Below are 17490 nucleotides of genomic sequence, written 5' to 3' on the forward strand. Positions count from 1 at the left end.
TTCTAAGACATCATTAAACATGGTCATTTAATTATAAGAAAGAAAAAAAAGGGTTATTCTGAAATGAAAATATGGTATTCTTCTTATTTTTAAAAATTCATATTATTCTCCAAGTATTGGCCTCAGAAGGTATGAAAAGCATTGCTTTTTTCCTGCCCCAACTTGTCATGCAATAGTCATAGTTCAGTGGACCTTAGAAACATTGGCCAGAGGGAGTTATACATTTTTTTTAAAATAAGGGATAGACTTTATCAAAGGCATTTTCCAACTGGTAATGTTTTGCTAGGCTATGTACACAGGCATTGACTAGTTTCTACATGTGTTTTCCACTTATATATTTAGTAAACATTTATTAAGTCTCTATTGTTTTGTAAGGAAGCACAGGAACATTTATAAACATTTAAATTGAAAGATGTATATGATATATACCTAACATGGCTGTACTGTGATCATATTACCTCTCTGATCTCAGCCTTCCTTTGGAAATCTTGTTACCTTATTTTTCCACACATGGTTTCCAGTTGACTTGGGGGTCTGTGACTAAAGCAACGATGTTTGGAGATGCAGGACATGAGTTCTGTCCTGGGTCTACTTTGAAACGAGCTGTGGCACCGTGGGGAAGACACTCAGTACACCTGAACTTCAATTTTCTCTGCTCTGCAGCACAGAGATGATATCATAGTGCCTACTCATTTTCTCCTAGCTCAAAATAAGTCTTAATACACTTTTATTTTTAATGCTGCTGATGGGAAAGAGATGTCAAAAACACACTTTCTAACTCAAAAGGGCAAGCTGCTGAGCCTTAGTGTAATTAACAGAGTGCAACAAATAATTGACAGAGCAGCTATGAAATTTATGATTAGATGAATTATCACATTCACTCCTATCTGGGTATTTGCAGTGTGAGTTGGAGAATCTGGCCCAGAATACCACTGAACCTAGTCTGTTGAGAAGAGCCAGTTTGTGTGGCTCTTACAAAGTGCATTCTCATCACAGTTTCCTGTTTTTAAAGCAATATTGAAAGTGGAACTAATGCAATATCACAAACTTTTCTTGCTCTTCACTTGGTACATACAAAATCAGGAAGTCTAGAGAAATTGTGAAGCCAGTCTTAAGTGATTCACATTTCAATTTCTAACTCAGGGATAGGATATTTATTTGGAGAGTTTTATGAAATCAATGGATATTTTAGACACATGCAAAATGAACTAATTCTTCAATATTTTCATTAGTCATCTGCAGCCTCATGTAAGAATATAAATGCATAAGCCAAGAATGTTCTCTCTAACAAATTTTGATAATAATGATGATTATAATAATCATAATGAGTAGATGATATGTTATAAGAAGAACAAGTGGAATACTGAATAAGCCTCTAGATCACATGAATCTTAATATACCTTATAGTTAACAAAATTTTTGATGCCACTAAGTTGAATGTAAGTCAGCATGGACAAATATTATTGATTTTACAATCTACTCTATGAAATATAGAAAGTTGGGGGTCAATGAGGGAAGAAAACGAGGGTGGAACAAAAGAATAATTGAAACTCCTTGTGAGTGTTCCTGGAATAATACAGGAAGACTCACAAATTGGAGGTCTTCCTTGCCTTTCTGAGTAGTACATCATGAAACTGATATGTGTGTTCCTGGAAACATACATATCATACACTCTCTGATTCTGGGAGCCATGTCATACTAGACCCTGGGGTGCGAGGGTCTCATTTGACATTAGGTTGGGCCGGTTTCAGGATGGAGTTTGTTCACTAGGAACTTGTTTCATAAACACTCAAAAATAAGAACACCATGGCAGGGCCATCACATCACATAACTCCAGCAGACCCTATTTGCCAGAATGCAATGCTAGTATCTTGTCCCAAGCCACAAATACTACCTCCCCCTAAATTCACTTAAGATCTTACGTGGAGTAGACTGGTCAAGGCTATTCTACTGAAAGATATTTCTCCCACATAGCTAGAAGAGTTTCCAGTTTGAGATTCAGACAGATGCTTCCCTGAGGTTAAGGGGAAGTCTGATCATCCATTTATAGCATTATGTTAATTGGTTTAATTCTTTCCCTCCCATCTATGTCTTAGTGATTGACTGAAAGGACGAATGTTCACAGGAGATAGGTAAGGAAAAATAGATGGTGCAATTCCAGAACTGTTGACTCTGTGGTTGAGATGTGCCTAAGTAGGTGCCTCAGTGGGGGGCTTGGCGCCTAAACTACGAAAAGGATAATAGGATGTCTGGTAAGGGAACAGAAGAGTATTCAGATGTAGGCAAGGAGAAGATGAGAAGTTGGAAGGGGGTAAAGAAAAAGGGCTATGAAGTGAAATTCAAATACAACTTGAAAAATTTGGCTTAGAACAGCCTTATCCTCTTGTTAGGAGGGTCCTAACAGGATCAATGAAAATAAGTCATCTCTGACTTATTTTGTGCAACAGTGACAAGTGTCACAGCCATTAGCACAGCTGTCATTTCAGTCTATCAGATTTCCTTCCTCCTCTGTCCTCTCTCCTTCCTCTTGCACACCCCTGGGCCCTATGGGGGGTGGGGGTGGCGGTCCTGCTTACCTCTGCCTTGCACTCAATTAATCTATACAACACATTTATGTATTATGCCAAGGAAAGCCCTCTTCCTTCATCACTCCCTCAGAGTGTCTTGAATACCAGCCCCTCGCTGCACCTGCTGGGTTAGAAGGGAGGGACTCTCAATCCTTCAGCCCCATGAGAGGCTAGCAAGATGACAGACTTAAGCACACTGAAGTTAACTGCCATTTTCATCATGAAATCTATCATTTCCCTTTTCTTGAACTTCTTTGGTAACTATGATTTTGCTTCATGGAATATTTCAATATTTACCTTATAACCTCACAGCTGTTTGCATACTTTTGCAGTTCTGAGTCCTTTGCCTGCAAGGCCTAACCTGCCCTGACTTAGCACCTGCACCAACTAGTCTCCTTTTGCAGACTTCCTCTCTCTCCACCTCCAAGTTCCACCCTGAGTTTGATGCCATTGCTCCTCTCCCAAACTGGGCACCACTCAATTCTTGTCATTTAATTATTGATTTGTTTCTCTATCACCTTCACCAATCTGTAAGGCCCTCGATGTTTAGTGCATACATACATGCATACATACAGAGAATCTCCAGACTCTGATATAGTGCATGCCACTTTGGGAGACTTTCCATAAATGTAAATGGATCATTTATTTTCTTCTGGTGGAAATCTTTAAGAGGAGGTTTTTGTGTCATTTTGTGTATTCTTCTCAGAGTGATGTAGTGTTCTGCAAAGTTAGAAACTATCAAATATTTGCAAATATGAGAACAGATATGAAATAGTATCAAATGAATGCCATTGTAGAACACAAAATACTAGGGAAGCTGAATAAAGAGAAAAACTAGGGTGCCTTTGGTATCAACAAATTTTGTTGATGTGAGGCTGGGGTCAGATGGGAAAGGAGGTGTTAGCTAGAGGAGAGAAAGTGTGAGGAGAGAGAAATCACCTTAATACTATGGTAGAAAAGTTGTCAGCCCAATAGAAATGCCTGAAGAAGGAAGATTCTGAAAATGTTTTCTGCAGCCTGTCCCCAAGAAAATAGGTGGGGAAGCCAGATAAGAGGCCTTTTAAGTAATCCAGCCTTTTGACAGTAACACATCAGTAGGCAAATAATGAGTTGACTGTGCAATCAATACAAGAATGCAAATGTTGATTTGACATTGAAATTTGTGCAGACTCTGAGGAAGCAACATGTTCTATAAATGGCACACGGCAAAGCTATGTAAATACAGTGGCTTCATGCTCTTGGTCATAAGATAGTGGCTTTAGCCTAAGTGAATTCCCTCACCATTATTACAAACATGCCATCCTTTGAGTTTGAATCTGAGTAACATCAAAGATCAAGGCTCAAATGCACTCAGAAGAGAACCCAGATTTTTTCTAGAAGACTTATATGTTTAATCATGGATCCCCCTCAACCCATACCCAAATTCCTTAGGGATCAAGTCATAGAAAAGCATTTACGTGGTTGGTTATCTGCCTAAAATTATTGAGTTCTGTAAAGATGTAGGGTCTTCCAGACTTTGAGTGCATCAGTATCAGAAGTAGGAAGGATCCTACAGAGCACAGCAATCCTCGTGGCTGACCCTGTCCCCTCACTACCATTTTTTTTTCCAGCGATGAAAAATATCTATAGATCTTTTTCCAGAGGTCTATAGATTTGTACAAGATCACAAAGGTGACCAGTAGAGACAGTGCTGCCACTAGAAGTCATCATGGCCCCTTTTGATAAAACCAGTCCAATTACTGTTTATCCAAAGCCACCCTTATAAACTCAATCCTTACATTTTCATTCCTTCATTCTACTTTATTCACTAAAACATACCCTGTAAAATCCTATGCTTTACTTTTTAATTTTGTTTAAATTTGAGTATAGTTGACACATAATGTTGCATTAGTTTCAGGAGTACAGTATAGTGATTTGACAAGTTTGTGTGTTATGCTATGATGACCACTATACCAACTGTCACGTACAATGCTATTACAATATTATTGGCTCTATTCCTTATGTTGTGCCTCTTATTCCTGTGACTTATTCATTCCATAACTGGACTGGATCTCCCACTTTCCTTTATCCGTTTTTCCCAGGCCAACGCTATCATTCCCTCTGGCAACCATCAATTTGTTCTCTATATTTATAGCCCTGATTCCACCTTTTGTTGTTTAGCCATTTATTTGTGCTTTGTTTTTGTTTTTGTTTTTTAGATTCTATGTATGAGTAAAAACATGATATTTGTCTTTCTCAGTTTGACTTGTTTCACTTAGCATGATACCCTCAAGGTCCATCCATGTTGTTGCAAATGCCATGATCTCAGCCTTTTCATGTCTGCATAATATTCCATTGCATATGTATACCACATCTTTCTTATCTATTCATCTATCAATGGACACTTAGGTTGGCTCTATATCTTGGCTATTATAAATAATGATACAGTAAATATTTGAATTAGTGTTTTTGTTTTTTTTTTGGGTAAATACCCAGTAGTGGAATTTTTGGATCATATGGTATTTCTATTTTTAAATTTTTGAGGAAATTCTGTACTGTTTATTACAGTGTCTGTACGAATGTACCTTCCTGCCAACACTGAGTGGGGCCAAGGGTTCCTTTTTCTCTACATCCTCACCAAGACTTACTACTTCTTATGTTTTTGACTTTAGCCATTCTAACAGATGTGAAGTGATATCTCATTGTAGCTTTGATTTCCATTTCCCTGATGATTAGTGATGTTGAGCATCTTTTCATGTGTCTGTTGGCCACCTATATGTCTTTTTTGGAAACAATGTTTATTTGGGTTCCATGCCCAGTTTTTAATTGGATTGTTTGTGGGGTTTTTTGATGTTAAGTTAAATATGTTCTTTATACATTTTGGATGCTAACCCTTTATCAACTATGTCATTTGCAAATATCTTCTCCCATTCAATGAGTTGTATTTTTGTTGTGTTGATGGTTTCTTTTTCTATGCAAAACCTTTTTATTTTGATGTAGTTCCACTAGTTTGTTTTTGCTTTTGTTTCCCTTGCTCGAAGAGACATATCTAGGAAAATGTTGCTACAGTCGATGTCAAAGAAATTACTGCCTGTGTACTCTTCTAGGGTTCTATGGTTTCAGGTCTCACATATAGGTCTTTAATCTATTTTGAGTTTATTTTTGTCTATGATGTTAGAAAGTGGTACAATTTTATTCTTTCACATGGAGCTGTCCAATTTTCCCAGCACCATTTACTGAAGAAACTGTCCTTTCCCCATAGTATATTCTCACCTCCTTTGTCATAGATTAACCGACCGTATAATTGTGGGTCTGTTCCTAAGCTTTGTATCCTATTCTATTGATCTATGTGTCTATTTTTGTGCCAGTATCATACTGTTTTGATTACTACAGCTTTGTAGTATATCTTAAAATCTGGAATTGTAATACCTCCAGATTTGATTGGTTTGCCTAGTCAGGGTCTTTTGTAGTTCCATACAAATTTTAGTATTATTTATTCTAGAAAAACTCATGCTTCTCATAGTAGCATCCTCATAAATATCAAAGATTCATAGATTTGCTTTGTTATTTTGAAATAATTTCTGATTGGCTGTGAAAAAATAATAGCTTCAGTAATAAATAATACACAAAATAAAACCCAAACCCCATAATCTTGTACTGGGGTATATGGAGAATGCATTTACTTTTTAAAAAAAGTTACATATAGGGGCGCCTGGGTGGCTCAGTTGGTTAAGCATCTGACTTCCACTCAGGTAATGATCTCACAGTTTGTGGGTTCAAGCCCCATGTTGGGCTCTGTGCTGAGAGCCCAGAGCCTGGAGCCTGCTTCAAATTCTGTGTCCCCCTCTCTCTCTGCTCCTCCCCTGCTCTCACTCTGTCACTGTGTCTCTCAAAAATAAATAAACATTAAAAAAAAGTTTTATATAATACTCTATATCTTATTCTAGTTAGATGTAGAAGATTCCCCCTGTCTACATTAATGGCCAGATTTGATACATTTTAAAACCCTTCTCATCAAAGCATTTGTTATTATATTTCTATGAAATAGTGGAGATAAGGGTTTTTTAATTCAAATTTTTATTTCAAATCTTATTGAAATAGCTTTTATTCTCAGCTAGATACATTTTTTATCACTCACATAGAAACATGAAAGTATGAACAAAATAATTAAGACATTTAATTTAATTAATTTAGAGATTTTTTTTTAAGTTTATTTACTTTGAGCGGGGGAGGGGTAGAGAGACAGAGAGAGAGAGAGAGAGAGAGAGAGAGAGGAAGAGAGAATCCCAAGCAGGCTCTCTGCTGTCAGCACAGAGGCCGACATGGGACTCAATCCCACGAACTGTGGGGTCATGACCTGAGCCCAAATCAAAAGTCAGATGCTTAACTGACTGAGCCACCCAGGTGCCCTTTAAGGATTTTTTTTTAATAAAAAATTTTTTTTAATGTTTTATTTTATTTTTGAGAGAGAAAGAGAGAGAGAGAGAGAGAGATGGATTACAAGCAGGGGAGGGGCAGAGAGAGAGAGAGAGAGGGAGACACAGAATCTGAAGCAGGCTCCAGGCTCTGAGCTGTCAGCACAGAACCTGATGGCAGGGCTCGAACTCACAAATCATGAGGTCATGACCCGGGCTGAAGTCAGACGCTTAACCAACTGAAGTCGGAGCCACCCAGGCACACCTAGTTAAGGAATTTTTAAACCGACTTTCATGTAAACATCTTTATGAGGTATAACTGAAATACAGTAGTGAAAGTACTTAATACATACAATTTGATCATTTTTAATGTATGCATACAATTGTTAAACCATCTCCACAATCAAGCTAGCAAACATATCTATAATCCCCAAAAGTTTCTTTGTATTCACTATAGTCCATTTTTCCCTTCATCTCATCTTTAGGCAATCACTGATGAGCTTTCTTATTTAAATATTAGCTTGCATTTTCTAGAATATTATGTAAATTAAATAATAAGTACTCCATATATATATATATATATATATATGTATATATATATATATATATACATATATATATATATATATATATATACATATATATATATATATATATATATATTTTTTTTTTTTAATGTCCTGGCTTCTTTCACTTAGCTCAAAGAATTTGCAATTCATCCATGTGGTCCCATGCATCAACAGTCCATTCTTTTTATTGTTGAATAATATTTCATAGTGTAGATTAACTAGAATTTGTCGATTCACCTGTATGAATCTTTTTTTTTTCTTTTGGAATAAAATAGAGGCCTTTTACTTTTTCTGTCCATTGTTTTTGGGGAAAATTATTAGTTTCTCTGATCTTTATTTTTCTCTTCCAGAAAAATATGAGTTTAATGTTTATCTCATGGGAGTTTTGTGAGAATTGAATCACTGAGTGCATTGCCTGGCACATAGTAAATACTCTACAAATATTAACTTCCTTTCTAAGTTATCACTCAATTGCCTTATTGGTATCAATTGTAAGGTAACACTTTGCTCCTATTAAAATGTTTTCATCCTTTTCTAATCATTTTAGTGTTGACTTAGCTTGAACACTACCATGATGCTAGCTAGCCCCTTTGTCTCTGTCCAATACAGTTAGCTCCCTAAAATATAATCATTCTTTCGGATTATACTGGCTTCGGTAACTGATGACAGTTGATTCTAATACTAGACACATGTGCCAGACTAGCTATGGGATGTCTATAGGTGAGACACAGAGACAATAATCAGGCTAGAAGGAGGTCCATTTCTACAAGCTTGGAAGCTGTGTTTGCATTGCAAATATTCTCTTTTAAATGAGATGATATGTTCGTTTGAGGGGCTTGTGGAGAGGGGAGATTGAAAAGGATTATGGATTTGAGGAAGCATCTAAAGCCCTCCTAGTCCACCCACTGATGTTGCCACAGTTCAGTTCTCTTCATTTTCTTTTCCAAATTATTGTTTCCTCACTGCCACTCCTTTACAATTTTCCTCCCTAATCAGACTTCTTCCATTAAAGTAAATATAAATAAATAAATGGTTTTGATTTTCTCTTTCTTCATATTCTTCATAAATACTATGTCCAACAGAGCTACTGAACAGCAGACATTGGCAGATGGCAGAGGACAAAGGAACTTTAATTTCCTTTCTTAGGTATTGTGAGTAGGGGTAGTGGCTAGGACTGAACACCATGCAAATAAGTCGAGGCCAACATATTAGTCAATGGGACCAGCTTAGTTTGCCCAAAGCTAATTCTAGTCACTTAAATATGACCTTATCCACATAGGTTTTTGTTCACCAAAAAAGGCTGCTGATATTAGCGTGTAGTGGTGGGATGGGGTGGGGTGGGTAAGAGATCAGTGATGTTGTGAATGACAACAGCATATACATTAAAGATGTTCTGTTGGCAACATCATTTCTACATAAGGAAGACTGTATCATATTGCCATTAAGAGTTCCTTAATGGACTTAGGAACTACAGAAGTATGAGTGTGCTGCCCATGAACTTTTAAGTCCTCTGACATGCATAGTACTGTCCACATGCAGAGGCCCCAGTTGATAAAAGCAATTAGAAACTATCTTCTTCTTCACTATGCAGAGAGGTGGAAATTATTTGTTCCATTTCTGGACCTTAGTGATTAATAGGAATGTGCACTCCATCAAATTTTTCTTGGAAAAGATATATTTGGAATAATACAACACTTTTATATTTTATCAGGATAACGCTATAATATGCAGAAATCTACAAATTCTGATGCCTCTGTGGATACCCTGAATTCCACCCGTCAAGGCACCGGAGCTGTGCAAATGAGGATCAAAAATGCCAACAGCCACCATGACAGGCTGAGCCAAAGTAAATCCATGATCCTCACCGATGTTGGGAAGGTCATTGAACCCGTAAGTCAAATACCCCAAAACCCCCATGTTTCCTGATACAGAATTCTGTTAAAAAAGCTAATTAGCTTTGTTTTATTTGTTTTCCTAATGTCTATGAGAAAACTGTTTTTGTAATGCATTTTATCTTGCCTACTTATAGTCATAATAATATCCCCAGTTGTGAGAGAAGAGCTGGGCTTAATCCAGAGTGATAAAGTGGATTTGGAGTAGACTGAAGAGCACCTTTGACTCATTTTAAGGGCCTCCACTATCATGCTTCAGTGTTATAAAAATAATGAGGTTATGCTAGCATGTGGTGTTTGTACTTCCAAATACAGTACATCACTTTGAAAAGCCAGAGGCTAAAATTAGCTAAGAATGAACTGGGGGTGGGGGGGGGGGGTCGGGGAAATCTTAAAAAAAAAAAAAAAAGGGAAAATCTCTTCTTTAAAATCTCCCAACAATATATAATATTGGAATTATGATTTGATTTGGAATGAACCTAAATGATTGAAATGGTGTGGCGACTGAAGGTTTGGAGAGGAAGCCATTTTGTCTAGATAATGTGTCATTAGGAAGATTTGAAATAAAATAGTTAGAGATGAACTCTACTGCCAATTGTGTCCCTGCCCCTGCACGCATCCTGAGCCACTAAACACACTGATTGCGATGAGTCTCCTCTGGTTAATTTTCTTCCATAATGGTGGTAACTTGCAGCTGAGGCCATAGGATGTTACAAAATTATTTATGCAATGTTAGCCACTCTTTTGGACCCCAGATCTATTTTGTTTCTCACAGTGAGAGCAAGAGCGGGAAATAGGTTAGCTGGGGAAGGGCTGTGAGTCCCAGTCACTTTGCAGAAACATGTGAGCTATTAATTGAGTGTTCTGTTAATATCGTAGGGGCCTATGAAATATTCAGCGCCCTAACTGAGTTATTAAATGGGATAAACTTGCTAAGTGGCATGTTACTGATTATATTTATTCTCTGTTTTCACTCGAATTTCAAGTGCGAAATTAACCCACAACCATCTCAGGAGCCAGGATTTTAATCATTCTTTCTTCAGGTATTATAGGCAAATTTAGTGTGAGGGAAGCCAGTGATTCTATTTTGGGAGTGGGAGATACATCCTGAAATAAGGTACCGAGAGATGCGTTTCTCTTTATTGACTTTCTCATTTAAAAGGATTGTCTGCTGGGAGGCACAACGCTGCTGGTGTTTAAACCAGCTAAAATGTTCCTCAACTATGAACTTGAGACATGGTTAGAGTAAATTATTGGAATCTCTACAATGTATTGTCAGTAAGAACTGTACCTTTGAAAAAGTTTAAAAGTTAAGTATATTTAATGATGCCTAACATATTTTATTGGCTGTGTTTAACAAAAGGCACTATGCCACAGTTGTTTTTGACAAGCATGAAAACATCACAGCATGAGACTGCAAAAGGAATTATGGAGAGAAATTACAAGTGATCCATCTCTCAATGAATTATCCACCTCAATAGCCCGCAGAACTCAGCTACCAATTAACACCTACTTTATTACATGTTGGGATGTACTTAATAACTTTCATGTGTTTATGCACTATTACCTTGACTGATGCCTCTTGTACAATTAGGCATAATTGGCATATCAATATGCAAAAGTTAAAAGGATTAACCCTCTTAAAACTAATGAGCATTTCTGTATCCAGCTGCTAAATGAGACAAAATTAGCATTTTTCACTTTTGGGCAGGATTTTATCATGCAGTTTCTCATTGTTGATATTACCTTGTTACATAACTTTAGTTTGGGGGGTTATATGCTGGACTGCTAGAGAAGAGTTTTCCAAAGTTAAATTAGCTATAATTATCCCAGCTTTTGTTTCCGCATTCTTAGCCTGGGCAATATGTATTCCTCGATAAGGAACAAAAATAAAAGTTACTTTTGGTTATGTGTGCTCAGTGCATAATTATATAAAAGGGGTATTTTAGTGAGGATATGTCATTTCACCGAGAAAACTTGGCGCAGAGATACTGTATTGAAAGCTTGCCATGGCACTAATTTTCTTTCTGTCTCGGTTCTTTTCATCTCTTTTTTCCATGCACAATTTTCTGACTAGATACTGACAGAATGTAAAGTATTTTGGCATATTTATTCAAACAAGCCTGTTAAAGATATCTGCTGAAGCTAAACTAAGAACTTGATTTTTCAGAAGTTGGAGGTTGGGGTGAGGTCAAGGGGGGCAGATCTTGAACTTCGGAGAGGTGGGAGGAGATATATTCTAAAAATGTGTGCACATGTCACATGCAGCATGGTTTGTTGTAACAGAGACACATACGTTTAATCTGCACAGAAAAAAATTAGGACTACTTTAGAGTAGTCCTATGTGTGTTATGCTCCCTGTTTCATATATATGGCACATCTATACTACATGTTCCCTGGCATAACAATTATGCAAATCTAATATGGACTTATTGGAGTATATAACACGAGAATCTGATGTTACATTCATAACGATTTAACTTATTACAGAAAGTGATGAAAAGATTCTAGGGTCAAATCAATTATATAATTTTGTCATTAATTCGTAAAATCCTCTTTTTTCATTGTGTTCAATTAAAATTTGTTATATATGACTGTGAACTCAGAACACCACATAAAATTCTCCCATATACGTCATAAGAGCCTAGCTTCTTGGTATCCTAAGCAGAAGAACAGTTTGAAATGCCAATATAAACATTTATTTGACCCCGTGCTATGCAAACACAGGTGATTTACTTATTAAGTTAAAGTTGTCATTACCTAAGTGCTGCAGGGAAGCATTTCCATAAAACAGGCATTAATCCTCCATTAGTACTTCATTGGCGGTGTGCATCATTTTCTTTAAAGACCGAAGAATCATTTTTATGTAGTTGGTAAGATCAGTGCCTTTTCAAGGTTTAAAGAGGCCACTCTGCTACCTGGGAAATGTTGGAGAGGTGGGAAGTTTGGACACGGGAGGACGTGGTTAGCAGAAAATTGCCTCTCTGTAAGAGAGATCTGGAGACCTCCACTTGGTGGGGAAGGAACGCTCCTTGGTCTCAGTGATTTGTTGTCTCATTCTGATCACCGGAGTGAGACCTCTTAAAGGTGGACTGCTTATTTACTCGAATGTGCTAAACACAGAAGCAGACGGCTTAGTGAGCGTAAATGGGGGGCAAGTGAAGTGTGCCTCTTTAAGGGCTGAAAGGCTAATGTGCAATCCAGCAAATAGCTAATGCAAAAGGTTTAATGTGGCTTTGCTGTTATTTATAAGAGGGAAGCTCCAGCGTACTAGACAGTTTAGAATAGATATTAATGAAGAGTTTAAATAGCCCAAATCAAGAAAATTGCAGACATAGGATTTGCAGACAGGAGCAGTTTCGGCATTCAATGCTGGTGTCTTAAGCAGCAACATATATGAATATTCACCATTTCCATCCTGTAAACTCCACGGAAATGCAATACTTTATTCATGGCCATCATGGACAGGGAGATATCTTTTTATTAGTGCTAGGATGAGGACTTAAGTCGAGCCCTTCCTAAACGCTAACTCACAAGACTCCTTTTGCTTCCATTAACAGACTGTGCTTGTTCATTTTTCTTTTTTAATATATTATAAAGAAAAAGAGGAAACAATTTTCTTTTGTTTCTTACTTCTGTGATTATAGGATACTTGCCAAAGTTGTGGCTAGCCAAAAAGGCAGACATAAAAATTGCTACTAAAAATATAAGCCTTCTGTTTCGCAGAGTTTTTGAGAAATATTATGAGACTGTAGGACTTGTCCGTGTTTACTTCGAATCAAGCTTATAGTTAGGTTTGAGGCTTTGTTTGTATAAATTGTCCTGAAGTGGATCCTGATATTTAATTAAAATGACACTAAATCACATTGAATTGATAAGACTTGGCATCTCAAACAAAGGTAATTGCCCGTATTGGTTTTCTGCAAAAATAGCGCTGCTTGGAAAATGTGCAGCCAACACAGACTGTCAACTCCATTTATAGATCAATATGTGAAAACCATTGATCAGGCAGGCATGTATAACAGTAACACTTTGCATTTATTTGTTGTTTTTATACCACATTAAGGCTTACAGGATTATAGGCTTCCTAAATATTTTGACTTCCTCATAAATATATGATCTGTTGCATGTTAATTAAATGGGAGTCTGCAGCCATTTCTAAAATTGTTTTTAGTTTGATGATTTCCTTTTATTGCTGTGGATCGTATGATCTGAAAATGGATTAGTTTCCTTCTGCATAAAGATTATTAAAGCTTGTTTTAATGTGTCCTATTTAGTGTAAGATGTGGCTGCCTTTTTGCTTTGAAAAATATAGATACAGACAATTATTTTCTCTTAGCGAGTGGCTGATCTTTTTTTATTAACTGAACATTCTCAGTGCTCAGGGTAGAATTATTTCCTGACATATTTTGCACACTCTGTAGATAACGGGTCTTCTTGATTTCTCCTGATAGAATTTTTTTTTTCTTTTCTTTTTATCTAGGCCTATAGTACAGGCATCTGATCAAACGTTACGTGGAAAATAAACTGATCATCTCAATTAAATTCTAGACACACACAAATATAATTTGAATTCTATTTTTCTCATTCGAGAACAAGCCTTATGAACTGTTCTTGTACACTGCATTCTGCAGTTAAATCTTTCTTATCTCATCAATGTAAGGACAGTGTTTTGTTCCTAATCTTTATTGGACTATTGTGGATGACATTTGTAAGCCATTTTGGTTTATAAGGGAAAGCTAGAGGACAGTGGAGTGAGACTCTCCATAGATCCAAGCCTCAGATATGACTACGCAATAATGTGTCTTCCACTGCAATTTTCTTTGCCACAGAGAGGTCAATTTTGTTGAGAAATCTTTTTATATCCTCTATATACATTAGGAGTGCTGCTTTCAAGACAATACTTGGCTTTGTACACAATATTAAAGCAGCAATAAAAGAAACAAGATTTCAGAAATAGAAAAAAAAAATCATGAGATCCGAGGGTTACCTAAGGTAACTACTGTGCTGTACAACAGACTCAAAAGTTTATTAGCCAGAATTTTGACTTTTACATAATATGCCCTGGGGTGGGATGGTGGAGAATCCAAAACCACCAGAGATTTCTTTCCTTGTCCTTGCTATCCCATGTCATCTCCTGAAGTGAGCATTTTTAACTCTCGTTTCCAGGCACAGACTGGACATGCCAAATGTTCAGAAAGTTTACAATGACAGCGTAGAGTCCGTGCTTCAAAGAATGAGCAGAGGCTCTTGAATTCACGTCCATGGCTGCCTCGTTTTCATTTTAACTTGAGCATAGCTAAATTTGTTTATAATCTCCTACTGATTGAACATGGCGCTGAATGTACATGAGATACATTTTTTTAAAAGTTAGTCCTCTGATTACTAATTTGAATCCAAAACTCTAACCTTGTTAGCATCTGGACTTATTTCCATAATAACAACCCCTTCAGAACCTACAAAGTAATGAATAATTGACAACAAATGAAATGTTTTGATAGTTGTCGGCACAAAGCATGTTTAATGTTTTGTGTTGCTTCCTAGCTAATTATGTAGATGACACATTTGTCAGACCTTGACTGCCATTAGAAACGTGTTTCCAGAGGGGAGAAAAACAGGCTATTCATAGAGTAATTAACTAGAATGCTCAATGACCTGTGAGAGATTCAAATCGCTGCCAGTTCAGACATTGTTTTGTTACAGAAGCAGAGGGGTAATTAAAATTCCAAATTACAGTCCTATGATGGAGCATTTGTTTGTTGACAGTATACTCTTACTCTAGTTTGTTAATTCTTTTTTAAATTGCTTCTAATCCATTTTATAGCTTTAGGAGTTCCGTCTTTGAATTTACTGACAACTAATATTATGGTAAATTGTACTTCAATGGAGTACTGCGGTGCCTCACAGTTTCAAGGGAGCACAAGGTGGGTGGGATAAAACAGCTCCTTCCCTAAACTGACATATCAGGTGCTGTCAGTAGGAATGCCACTAACGTGGAACATCTTGTTAAATACTGCATTTCCATTTCTGCATTAGGGGTAATGTCCTAGCAGAAAATGCAGAGATAAACAGGAAGCAATGATGAACACCTAAAAGAGAGAAAGAAACCTAATCTCTCAACACGAAATGATTGATTAAGGGGTAATGTTACCGAGGGAGAGAGAGGAGCTGGGGCTGAGGATGATTTGGGGAAAGGTGTTGAGTTTAATGCAGGAGACGCAACAGTCTGAGGAAAGCTCTCATAGATCACTCGAAAAGGAGGGCGTATTTTACAAAAGTACCCTTCCATCTCAGCTCAATAACAAAGCTCAGGATAAGAGGTATTACCGTGAAATTTTTTCAAGGAATTATTGGCATAGTTTACAAATCCAGAAGGCTAACATAGTCTAAAAGATTCAGCTCAAGTGAAATATTTATTTAGGTTGCTGAAAGTGAGAATATAGTTTTATTAAAAAGATCTGACAGAAGTCACATGGTGTTTGATGCAGGCGAGCTGACAGAGGCATCCAGTGAGCGTTGATTATCCCGAAGTCACTGTCAGCTAGGATTGATTTTCACTTTCTCCGTTTATGTAACGGTTCCTGTAATACAGCTGACCCCGAATCACGTTACCTTGTCATTTCTCTGCATGGATCAAGAAGAGATGAGCTGAAAATAGCTAGACACTGACCTTGAACTTGCCAGAAAAGTGAGAAGTGACAGTGGGGTTTTTCTGTAGTTCATGTACAAAGATTAAGGCAAACTGTTCCTCTGTTGAGTTCACTGTAGCAGCACAAGGGGGCAGAGCAGTACTAGAGATTACAGGTAAAACAGCTTCTGCACCAGCATGGAAAGGCTCTGAAATACTAAGTTAGAGCCAGAGGTCTCATTTTTACATCTTAGTGTAGACATAAAGGAGAATTACTGATGAATCAAAATCTCGGGTCCCCTGATGTTCATAATCAGTAATCTGAAAGTGTACATTCTAATTAAAAAAAGGTTACCTAATACTCTGTGTGGCGGCAACTATGCTTTTCACTAAATTATTTGCAGCACCTCTTATTTAATTCATATTATACTCTTCACTCTTAAAATAACTTTAGTTATTATTAGAACTATAGTCAATATTATCAGGAGAGTTTTATGGCAAATTCCTAAAGTGATATGTGTTGTTTTAGGTATAAAGGAATCAGAAGATGGGAAACAGTCTTTTTATACTTATTAAGTATCAAAACCCCAAGATTAATATTGAACAGTGTTATATAGGAATGTGCAGCCACAAAGAGGTAACATGCAAACTGGAAAATGATGTTTGTCATGTGATTTACACTCATCTCTACTTTGTAAAATTTCCCATTTTATCATCTGCCTTGGTTTTCAAAAATGCTCTTTAATAGATCATCATTATAACCTTGGCTAATCTAAAACACCGTATGTTGGACATTGTCCTTTGCTTGCTAGCACTTAGTCAAGCTAAATCGTTGTTGCACTGATGCTGAATGTTTCTCATAAATGACACCCAGAGAAACAGAGAACTGAAGCATGTTGAGAAACAGAAGAAGAACAAACACTGACTTGATTATCTCCTAGGTTGTAAATGCCGTATGTAATGGCAAAATAGCATCTTTGCATGTGTGATGACGCCACAATAACATTGTAAACCTCCACAGCAACAAGATCCATTCTTGCATATAATGGATACTTTCTCTGGGTGTGTGTGTGTGTGTGTGTGTGTGTGTATATACACACACACACACACACACACACATATATACACACACACACATATACATCTATTATGCATATACATGTATATATACATCTCTCTATCTCTAAAGGTATAGATATACAGAGAGATGTATAAAATATTTATATATTTAAGATTATTTTTGTATTCTGGGAAAAATAACTGCATGCATACATTTGCAAGTTGAAATATCAAATTGCTTCAATACTCCTGTAAATTTAACTCAGGACACACTGACAATATGAAAATCTGAAATAAGTAGAATTCCAATATATTTCAAGGATGGAATAAAGAGAACATTCTGTTGCCAAGAATGAGGTTGAAAATATTCAGAATACCTGT

General features: G+C 36.8%; 1 protein-coding gene across 2 annotated transcripts in view; it reads left to right on the forward strand.

The window, feature by feature from the left end:
• Positions 1–17490, forward strand: part of ARHGAP15 (Rho GTPase activating protein 15) — a 611397-nt gene that overhangs the window by 19031 nt on the left and 574876 nt on the right. For both annotated transcript variants that reach the window (XM_042994393.1, XM_007086400.3), the window contains exon 2: positions 9242–9420. In XM_042994393.1, coding sequence (XP_042850327.1) covers positions 9256–9420 — 165 coding nt within the window. In that variant the 5' untranslated portion in view covers positions 9242–9255. The remainder of the gene's footprint in view (positions 1–9241; positions 9421–17490) is intronic.

This window comes from Panthera tigris, chromosome C1 (assembly GCF_018350195.1).
Source record: "Panthera tigris isolate Pti1 chromosome C1, P.tigris_Pti1_mat1.1, whole genome shotgun sequence".
Classification (NCBI taxonomy): domain Eukaryota; kingdom Metazoa; phylum Chordata; class Mammalia; order Carnivora; family Felidae; genus Panthera; species Panthera tigris.